This window comes from Pogona vitticeps, chromosome 4 (assembly GCF_051106095.1).
Source record: "Pogona vitticeps strain Pit_001003342236 chromosome 4, PviZW2.1, whole genome shotgun sequence".
In the NCBI taxonomy this organism is placed as follows: Eukaryota; Metazoa; Chordata; class Lepidosauria; order Squamata; family Agamidae; genus Pogona; species Pogona vitticeps.
The window spans coordinates 101,374,026-101,385,683 of NC_135786.1; the positions used below are offsets into that span (position 1 = coordinate 101,374,026).

The 11,658-nt window shown below is 40.5% G+C and overlaps 1 protein-coding gene across 1 annotated transcript in view; it reads right to left on the reverse strand.

Moving 5' to 3' along the window:
- The window catches only part of FNDC7 (fibronectin type III domain containing 7), a 21,966-nt gene extending 13,399 nt beyond the window's left edge, over positions 1–8,567 (reverse strand). Inside the window, exons 1-4 of the mRNA XM_072998056.2 lie at positions 8,479–8,567; positions 7,296–7,314; positions 5,309–5,566; positions 2,124–2,378 (exon numbers count right to left, since the gene is read on the reverse strand). Coding sequence (XP_072854157.2) covers positions 2,124–2,378; positions 5,309–5,566; positions 7,296–7,314; positions 8,479–8,541 — 595 coding nt within the window. The 5' untranslated portion in view covers positions 8,542–8,567. The remainder of the gene's footprint in view (positions 1–2,123; positions 2,379–5,308; positions 5,567–7,295; positions 7,315–8,478) is intronic.
- Between the last annotated feature and the right edge of the window lie 3,091 nt (positions 8,568–11,658).

The window sequence follows — 11,658 nt, forward strand, 5'->3', positions numbered from 1 at the left end:
AAGCCACAAAATTAAAAGACTCCTGGTTCTTGGGAGGAAAGCTATGACAAACCTAGACAGCATCTTAAAAAGCTGAGACATCACCTTGCCGACAAAGGTCCGCATCATCAGAGCTATGGTTTTTCCAGTAGTGATGGATGGAAGTGAGAGCTGGACCATAAAGAAAGCTGACCACCGAAGAATTGATGCTTTTGAATTGTGGTGCTGGAGGAGACGCCTTGCCCACAAAGGTTTGCATAGTCTTGAGAGTCCCCTGGACTGCAAGGAGAACAAACCTATCCATTCTGAAGGAAATCAATCCTGAGTGCTCACTGGAAGGACAGATCCTGAAGCTGAGGCTCCAATACTTTGGCCATCTCATGAGAAGAGAAGACTCCCTGGAAAAGAGCGTAATGTTGGGAAAGTGTGAAGGCAAGAGGAGAAGGGGATGACAGAGGACAAGATGGATGGACAGTGTCATTGAAGCTACCAGCACGAATTTGGCACAACTCCAGGAGGCAGTGGAAGACAGGAGGGCCTGGCGTGCTCTGGTCCATGGTGTCACAAAGAGTCAGACACGACTTAACGACTAAACAACAAAGTAGCATTAGGTTTGCCATTTACTTGACTTTCGATGCATGCATACATATATGAGGCCAAACAGATGTGCACCTCTCAAGTGTGAAGGGTATGTGTCAAAAACAGCTACAATTAAGTCACAATTCTTTTTAATGTGATTTGGAGTCCAATACTTACATGGCTCCTGACTTTCCAGCAGACCATAATTTACAACAAAGATGCTTCATTTAAAGAAAGAGACTTAACATGACCATATTTAAATCATCCAAATATGATTCAGAAGAACAAAACAAAGGTTGAAATCCTATTCCACAATTTATGCCATGTCAGGTGATGTCATCATTATCAACAATGATGCACTCCCAAGTCAACTACACCAGAGTACAGAGTGCTGTCCTCTGAAGATGCCGGCCACAGAGACTGGCGAAACGTTAGGAAGAACAACATTCAAAATATGGCCAAAGAGCCCGAAAAACCCACAACAACCATTAGATCCCGGCCGTGAAATCCTTCGTGAATACAACAATACTTATAACTCCTCACTTTCCAGGAAGCCCTACAAATATGAATACAGTTTTATTGTGAAGAATACAAAAAGAGTCCTGCTGGGTCAGATAAAGACCTATCTAGGCCATCGTCCTGTTTTCGACAAAGGTCAACCAGCTAGTTCTAGAGGAACACCACAAGCAGGACATAAGGGAAATAGATGACCCCCCTGTCAGTATACTCTACTAGAGATGGGCATGAATCTTGGTTTGGAGGTTCATGCCAGTTCATACGAGCAGCACCAGAGGTGCTGCACATTGCATTTCCCTGCCTCCCTCACTGGATTCCTCCATTCACCAGCTGTCACATGCACCTCTCTGCCTCCTCTTTGGCTGTTCAACCAGTCTTCAGTAGGAGCATGGGCTTCTCTGCCCCCCCTCCTTGGCTGATCACCCACTCAGACAATGAGACACGAGAGGCAACCCCATGCTCCTGGTCAAACAGCTGAAGAGGAGGAGAGGAGCGTCCTCTGAATATTGAATAGATAATTGGCTGGAGAGGTGGGGCATGGGAATGCATGGCATCTACAGTGCCATGCATATGAACTGGCATAAATCTCCGAACTGAGGCTTCTGCCTATCTCTATACTCTAGCAAATGGTATAAAGAAATATCTTGTGTCTGTTCCTGGAAAACAGCATGCATAATAGTTGACATTACTAGTAGTTTTCCTCCATGAATTTGTTTAGTTTACTTTTAAAGCCATCTAAAAGGGAGCATTACTACATCTGGTGGTGGAAAATTCAGTTTTATATGTGGTACTGTCTCATGGATCCCTAGATTTTGGGATCTGATTTTATGAGTGTTGCAGCGACCTTGGGTGTCAGAAGGGTCTAAACTGGTCAACAAGAAGGCATTCCCATTATCCATTCTAGGAAGAAAATAGTTTTCCTTCTAAATCCAGATTAGAAGTCAGCTGTAAAGGATCAAGGAAGGATGTAAACAAGTAGACAGTTGTAAATGTATCCTTAATATCTAGCATCTGATGTGTCTATATAAGAGAAAAGATTTTAAATTTACCTGTCTTTGCCTTTCTAGAAGGTGATGGCAGACTTCTTCCTCCAGCATTTATAGATCGGATGGTAATTTTATACAGTGTAGCAGCCCTCAACCCTGTCACAGTGCCTGGTGAATTTGTGACTATTGTTTCAATGAATGACTCTCCATCCTGCGCTGTCAGCAGGTAACTGGATGCTCCTGGGACAGCTGCCCATTCCACTGTGATACTGTTACTCAGCTTTGAATACGCTTGTTCGATAATAGGAATCTCTGGAGCTTAAAAGGGGGAGGAAGAAAGCACAGTTATTTCAAAATGAACAGACATGTCAACATTCAAGGACACGACTTTGCATTGCTGAATGCAACTGATCAGTCTGAGCTTAGGAATGACTGTTCTCTTTAATTCTGTTAAAACAGAACACAGTACTTGAAGCATCATAGAAAACTATGCCTGCCCTCAACAAATTTATTAATTCTGATTCTAGTGGCTTCATAAGGACTCCTGGAGAGTACATGTGTAGGAACATTGTGTGTGATATTTCTGTACATTAGGCAACCCCCCCCCAAAAAAACCCCCCACAAAATCACAAAAAGAACAGGTAAAAACACTGTGGCACCTTAAAGATTAATTGCTGTATTTTAATGTGGATAAAGTTTACTTCCTCAGATGTAAGAGACTATGTGACTGTCATATTTGTAAAATGGTATTAACTATTATTATGTTAACTGCAGCAAGATTGATAATTGCAAGGAATTGAAAAAATAATAATCATTTGAGGTTGGAAGAATGGTATAATGAAATGTGGAATGTAGCTATTAATGATAACTTCTGAATTGAAATTTAGAAAAGGATTATTGAAAGAAAATAGTTTTAATTGGATATAGAAAGTTTTGTAGAGCATATATTTACTAAACATAAAGGTTATACCTCAACAAAAGAATCATATTTTTGTAATTTGATGTTACTTGTTGCCCCCCAAAAGTAACTTTATTCCTCAGAAGATTTGTTGTTGTTTAGTCGTTAAGTTGTGTCCGACTCTTCATGACCCCATGGACCAGAGCACGCCAGGCCCTCCTGTCTTCCACTGCCTCTTGGAGTTTGATCAAATTCACGTTGGTAGCTTTGATAACAGATAACTCAAAAGATACTGTAAAGGTAAAGGTTCCCCTTGACATTTTTAGTCCAGTCGTGTCCGACTCTAGGGGGCGGTGCTCATCCCGTTTTCAGGCCGTAGAGCCAGCACTTGTCCGAAGACAGTTTCCATCGCTACGTGGCCAGCGTGACTAGGGAACACCGTTTTACCTTCCCACTGAGGTGGTACCTATTTATCTACTCGCATTTGCATGCTTTCGAACTGCTAGGTTGGGGAGGAGCTGGGACAAAGCGACGGGAGCTCACTCGGTTGCATGGATTCGATCTTACGACTGCTGGTCTTCTGACCCTGCAGCACAGGCTTCTACGGTTTAGCCCACAGCGCCACCACGCTGCTGTAACTAGTATCAATTATGATAATATACAAGTACATTTGATCTTAGTACTGCAGTTAGGTAATTTTAGATTTGGAATCAAAACGTCTTATGTCACTACCACCACAGTCAAGTGTATTACTTCACCTTAGTGTAGTTTAGCTCAGTTGCACATAGGGGGAGGGGTCCTGCTCAGTCTGCTGCATCATAGGGCCAATATATCTCCCCAAGAGTCATGAACAATTTTCCCTAGCAAGGGCCATGAACCTCTCTCCTATGTTTTGCCCTGATGACATCACTGTGTCACAGGCAAGTGAAGGACATTTTAATTCAAGTCATTTTTAGATTTAATTCAAATAAGGCTGCTTCAGCTATGAGAAGTTTGGAAATACATTGGCAAAGCTAAATATGACAGGGGGGTATAAGGAGAACATCTCACCAAATGGATGGATGTGAGATCGAAAATTAAGAACAACCAAAAAAAAGAATTCAAAATATAAATCTGTACATTGAAGCCAGGAATTGAAGAATAAAATAGAATCTAATAAAATAAATATAGGGTTTCAGAGATCTTGGCCATATTACAGGAGCTGTTTTTTTGCAAGCAGAAGAAGCTATTTCTGAACAATATTCCCATTGTCTAAGGCCAAGGCACTCCTTCATTCAGTGCAATTTCATTTCATTTGATTTTAGAAATCCACTGTGGATTGCACTGTTTTTTGGGTCCAGACCTTCATTAAACATAAGCTGAAAGTAATTTACTATCTATATTTCACTTGATGGAAGCTAATGAATGGGATTAACGGACATGGCAGGAAAAGGATTTACTAAGTAAAGTAGAGAGTGCACAGATTGTTTTTACACCATTAAGGGCAAATAGGAAAAGGGGTTCCAGAAATCAGGGCAAGCACTCCAAGGAATCTTAGATACACAGGACAGACTAGGTCACTCTTGCCAAACAGGCTGGCAGCGGCTTTTCAGGATTTCAAGCAACAGCATTCCCAGCTTGAGTTGAAGACGCCAGGCACTGAGCCAGATATATTTTGCATGCAAAGTATGTGCTGGTTTCAGATGATTAACTCTTCTTGGGGTAATAAAGGCATAAGTGGAGAAAGATTTTTTTCCTTTTCATTTCCAGAATGTAAATTCTGTACTCATGATGTAGCAACAAATAAACAAAATAGGTGCATGATTGTTGTTAGTTGTCAAACCCACTGTAAGACTGTCAATCTGAAGAGTACCACGTGGACATCAAACCAGGGATGTTGCGCTGCAATTCCCATCAGCCCTCCCCAGTATCTGGCCTAACTAGGACTGATGGGAGATGCAGTCCATTGGTTTTTAGAGGTCCCCAAATCTCCATCCCTTGATTAAGCCTCTACCCTCTGGCAGAAGGGGGAACTGCAGAAAAGACCAGCCATACAAACAAAAGAAGTTTATTTAGGTCAGGATGAGTTGGGTGGTATTCCTCCCTGCTAGCTGTTCCTTATTTATGTATTACATTAATACCCTACCTTTCTACAAAAAATATTTTATTTATTTATTTATTGCACTTATATGCTGCCCATCTAGACATTGTCTACTCTGGGCGGCTCACAACAGACAAGATAAAAACAGTTACTACATAATAGCAGTTTTACAACATTATGAAAATGTGCTCAAGATCTCTTACAAAGTTGTTAAAAATGAATTAAAAACAGATAAAACCAAATTCATGGCAACAGCTGTCTTTTACTAACCTGTTAACTGCATAGTCTGTGCTTCAGCTAATATAACTCCATTCTTATCAATGGCTTCTACCTTTACAGCATGGACAGTGTTGGGAGCCAGTGATGCAAGAGTGCCTAAAAGGGTGACATCATTGAAAGAGGCCAATGAAGAGTGGCCCACAGTGTTTGTAGGTGTTGCCATGACTCTATAAGAAAAGGCTCCAGGAAATTTGGGCCATCGGAAATAAATAGTTCTTGAGGTCACATCGTATATAGATACTGTGAATGCTGCAAAAATATATAAACATCTCACATTTAATTTCCATCTCAGCTGTAAAAACAAGACACTGCCTACAATCCCAGGTTAAAATGTGATCTGAACTCAAAGTCACCTGGTTGGTTTAAACAAACCCTCTCATTTTGGGCAAAGTACCTTGTTCCTTAACAACAACAACAAAAAAAAGGTAATAAAATTGCCCTTCCTTGCAGGGTAATTATAAGACTTACAACGAGTATGCCTGCCTGCTCAAAAGTAAGCCTTATTACTTTCAACAGGCCAATGGGTATAACAGGGACAGCCAAACATTTGTACTTCACATGGCACTGGATGGCCCAAGGTATCGTACAGATCACTGACAACTACACTTTGCCCACTCCTGGTATACAGGACAATCATATGAACGAGAAAATGTAGATCAAACACTCACAGAAAGCACTGTGTAAACACTAGAAACTATTACTATGCAGTGACTCTAACCACCATTTACTTATTGTTGATGACAGATTTACAGGTTACTTCCCCCATATAAATGAATACAGGTGACTGTGTGTGCCCCCTTTTGATAACCTTTTTATTATACTTATTATTGACTGATGGTAGAGTTCTACCTCTCAGTCTTACCATCTTCTGAAAGCTTGAGCACTTGTGCTTTTAATCCATGTGGAGAATATAGATTCAGAATTACAGGGTTAAAGGTAAAAGCAAAAGAGAAATATAAGGTAAAAAAAGACAAAAATGTGGTGACATGTTCTTATGTCTGATGAAGTAGATTTGTCTACGATAGCTCACATTAAAAAATATAAAAGTCTTGAAGGTGCCACCACATTTTTGTCTATTTTTACTTTTTATTTCTGTTTTGCTTTTACCTATACTACTTGCACAAACTAACAAGATTACCCCTTGTACAGCAATTGCAGGGTGACAGTTATGGTCCTTCATCCAGGTGAGTTGAGTTTTGGTGGAGCATATCTAACTGAGGAATGGATTTTCTAGGAGAAAACTTTGAGCAGCACCCCAACACTACATGGGGGGGGGGCAGATGAGTAATACTTTATAGTAAGCAGGATCTGCCTCTTTAGCAAATTAGCTAAATGGCAACTCTTTCTCCTTTATGAATGGGCAGGGTTTCTTTCAGCCAGGTAGATTTGGCTGGAATAGGTTGCTTTACTTTCTACAGTGAGTATAACTTGCTGTGTTACTTTACTTGTACAGCTGCTTGTAATACTGTATATATAACCATATACATATGGGTGAAGCTGTATCCCTAAAGGAAAGAAATGAACATCACAAACCACCACTACAAAATAAGAGCAGACTTTTTTAGTAATAGTTGCAATTAAGAGCCCTACCACTCCTGTTAACTGTAGTTGGAAATTATTTTAGTATCAAAGTATTTAATCAAACAAGTGCAAATAGCTGGACTAGGTTTTTAAACCTTTTAAATGGCCAACAAGTATCTCATGGACTAATTTTACAATTAGAACTTTAAAAATATAGTACCTCTCATTTTTACCTTGCTATCCCCTTCCTCTCTCTTCCCCCAACACATACATCTTGTCACACTTTATTAATACTGTATTATGAATGTATGTTGAATGTGATTTGTACTTACTACTTCTATCTGATAGTTGAAAAATTTACATTTATAAATTAAAATTAAGCAATATTTAAAGACATATTTTCCAACCTTACTCAGTTACAAGAAACTGTAAAATGAGAATATCTTTCATATTTTACCTGTATTAGCTGAAATAATCTGTAAAATAAGATTCACACAATTAGTATGAGAGTGAAATACTTATTTCAGATGTTCTTCCCTAATAGCAGAGTCCTAAGTAGTTTATGTAGAATTAACTCGCAGTGTGTTCTTTGGGTTTTACTATCATGCCCAGTCATGAGCTTTGGGGAAATAGAGCATTACATATACAGTACAAAATATTTTTCTCTTTAACTATAATGCCTCATTTTATTTTGACTGGTTAAATACACATAGATATATACATCAATTGTAGACCTATTATGGGATTTGGTATATCCCACTACTAATTAACCTCCCCTTCCTGAATCTGCCTATGAACCTGAAAGGGAAGTTTTCCAAATGCTGACAGATTGGCAGGCCAAACACAAATATTACTTGGATGTAATTTGCTTTACTTTGAGTGGGAGCTTTGTCCTCTTAATCTTCCAAGTCTGATAAGAAATAGCAATAAATAGTAAGAAATAGTCTGATAAGAAATAAGAAGTATCATGGCACTCATCATCCAAGCCCTAATAATATGTGTATTTCAATGTGAATAGGGATATACAACGTATCAACCCTCATCTTGTTTTTATGAATCAGTTATGGCCTGCAATTACTTCTATATCAGAGCCAAAATACTTCAAACTATAGCATAAAGGATCTTTGGTTCACATTCCAGTTAAACCGGACTGTTCGGTTTATCACTTGCTTGCATTAACTAAAATAAACTATCTGACTGAATTAATAAGACATACGGGAGATCACAGCAGAAAACAAACTAGGAACAAATATGCAAAAATACCCAAACAATATACAAAATCACAAGGCTTTTCTCTCCCTGCGACTGCTTGTTATGGTATACCTGTATTCTACTAACAGTATGAGATTGCATAAATCAAAATTATATGTTATTAGGGTCACAGGCAAAATGTATCTTTATGTTAATTTTAGAACACAGACAGCTCAATCTACAACTATAGTATACCTTTATAAGTGTTTGTGGATTCAGCTGCCTGCGTCCTAAAATTACCATACAGATGTATCTTGTTGTTGCATAATTCCAGAAAAGGACAACATCTAAAGAATGCAATGCAAAGAAATAATTCACTAATAAATGAGCAAGTTAATCCATTGCACAATATTACTTTTCTTAATTAAGATCAAAATTATTTCACTCACCATTTTAAAACTGAAGAGCAGTATTCCAGAAAACAATACATGTTTACAACTTGTAGCAATCATTTTTCAAACTGAGCCCAGTCTCCTGTTCACTTATGAATAAAAGATCACCATCCAAACGTAGGCAGAAATCAGGTACCTAACAATATTAGTCTTTGAGGAAGTGAGTCTGTAGCCCCGCCTCTTGTCACATCTACTGTATAAAGGTTGGAATGCAATTTTAGTACTACAGTTAAGCCATTTTTCCTACTTTATTTAATTAAATATAAATATTTATGATGAACACATAGCTGAACACAAAAGCAAATGTTACTCTCTCTTCCCTTTCCTGTGTCATGCATCATTTTACTGAATGACACAGGAACATATCTGAGCTCTCGAGTGGTAGTGGTTCCAGTTGCATACAGTGTCATCCAACTCATGTCTACTCAGATGCAAACACACTAGCTTCAATAGGATGAACGTCTAGATAAGTGCTGGGCTTTAGTCCTGTTCTTGGAAGTAAGTCAGATTGAATAGAGACTTATTCCTGAGTAGACATGCGGACAAACCACAAGAAGTCATGTGGCTAGTAATGTATTTTCAGGCAATGTAGCAGTGCAGTTCTTAATAAATACAAAATTAATTCTGAGTGAAGGACATTCTTCAGTCAAAAGCATTAATTTTGTGAGTATTAAGAACTACACTGCTGCATTGCCTGTAAATACATTACTTGTCCTCCCTTCTCTTTGTATTCAGGCTGTATATGGACCTGGTGACATGGCTTTGCTGGAGCAGGCTAAATAGATACAATGCATATGTGCTCCCCTAATAAACTTTAAATGTTCCTTCCCCACTGTCCTTGGCCCCTCCATGGAGCTGGGAAAGTGTTTAATTTGCCAATATCTTGAAGTGGCTCTCTTCTCAAGCCACTTCAGGATACTGGCAAAGTGACAGGGGTAAGCTAATTTTTGGATTGTTTCCAGTGATCACATATGCTGAAAGTGAACCAAACCAGAGCAATCATACCCTCACCAAAGTAGAAGCCAGAGGTCAAAAAGGTGTGGATAGGGCCACTGTGGATGTGGGCCAGTTTGCTCCAGCAAAGACTTTGTCAGAACATCTGAACCAAACAGAAAGTTAAATGTCAGTGTCAGCCCCTATATCTACTACAGTAGTGTGAAAAAGGAAGTACACTCTTTTAAAATTCTATGGTTTTACATATCAGGACATAATAAAAAATAATCTGTTCCATAGCAGATCTGAAAATTAGGTAAATACAATCTCAGATGAACAACACATGACATATTACACTGTGTCATGATTTAGTTTACAAAAATAAAGCCAAAAAAATGGAGAAGCCATGTGTGAAAAACTAAATACAGTGGGGCCTTGATTTACGACCATAAGTCGTAAGTCGAGTGGTGCCTCAATTTACCACCATAATCCGCTCCAGAAAATGGACGTAACTCGAAATGGTCGTACGTTGAAGCACCATTTCCTATAGGAATGCATGGGAACATGATTAATCCGTTCCAGCTAACCCACCCACCCCAAAATAAAAATGAAACACTACAAGCCCCATAGGAACACACTGGGGCTGCAAACACCAAAACAAAACCCAAAAATAAACATCGGAGCAAGCCCCATGCTGAGACTACAAAAAATAAAAAAAATATTTTAAAAATCACCAAAAACAACACAGCACAGAAACATAAACCCCCCAGCCCAACCCACCCTGAAAAACCCAGAACAGTTTTTAAAAAGCAAAAAGCAGCACCTTACCTTACCAGGCAGTCCGAAGCCTCATCCAATCATACTCACTCCCCGGCTGCAGCCGAGGCGGCAGTGGGGCTGGCCATGGTGGAGGGCGAGGCCAGGGCAAGCGGCCGGAGCACTCTGACCAGGAGGAGCCTCTCCTTTCAGCTCCTGGAGAGGTGGATTGCAGGGAGAGGTGCGGGTGCGGCCATGACGGCGGCCCGGGCCAGGCTCATCCTCCCGGTGCCGGGCTGCTGCCACCCCATACTCTGTCCACATAGGAGCCTGTCAGGTGGCAGTGGCGCTGCTTCCGTGTTGGCCAGCTGGCCAGGCCTGGCAGAGCCTCTTGCCGCAGGAGCGGGAGGCAGCGCTGAAGGAAGCCGTGCGGCGGGGCAAACACTGTTGCCACCCAATTGGTTCCTCCAGGGATGGGGAGGGGACGGGGCATGTGGTGGCAGTGGCCCGGCGCCGGGAGGCTGAGCCTGCCCTGGGGCTGCGGCGGCCACTCCCTTTCAAATCAAGAGGGTAATGTCGACCCTAAAAAGTTCCCTGACTCCTCTTCTAACTGTTGGAGGGAAAGGGCTACTGTACAAAGAAGCAGCCTCTTCGCCACCAACGGTTAGCAATTTGAATTTCCCACCTTTTCCCCCTGTGTTTTTGTGTTCATAAATGGAAGCTCCGACCACAAGTCGAAGCAAAATTTTGCAGCCGGAACTGGTCGTAAAACGAAATGTTTGTAAGTAGGGACGTACGTAAGTTGAGGCACCACTGTACACCTTATGATTCAGTTGCTTGTAGAACCAGTTTTAGTAGCAATAACTTGAAGCAATCGTTGTCTGTATGACTTCTATCAGTCTCTCACATCGAAATTTTGGTCCACTCTTCTTTACAATACTGCTTCAGGTCATTGAGGTTTGTGGGCATTTATGTACAGTTCTCATAAAGTCCCATCACAGCATTCCAATCAGGTTGAAGTCTGGACTTTGACTGGGCCTTGCAACATTTTGATTCTTTTATTTTTCAGATATTTTGTTGTAGATTTGCTGGTGTGCTTGGGATCATTGTCCTTTTGCATGACCCTATTTCGGCCAAGCTTTAGCTGTTAGACAGATGGTCTTACATTTGATTTGAGTACTTTGGTATACAGAGGAGTTCATTATTGTTTCAATGACTGCAGGATGCCCACATCCTATGACTGCAAAACAAGCCCAGATCATTACCTCTCCACCTGTGCTTAACAACTGGTATGAGGTGTTTGTGCCGATGTGTTTGGTTTTCACCATGCATTATGGCCAAACATCTTCACTTTGGTCTCGTCTGTCCAAAGGACATTGTTCCAGAAGTCTTGTGGTTTGTCCAGATGCAACTTTGCAAATCTAACCCATGCTGCCATTCTCTTTTTAGAGAGAAGAGGCTTTCTCCTGGCAACCTTTCCAAACCAGC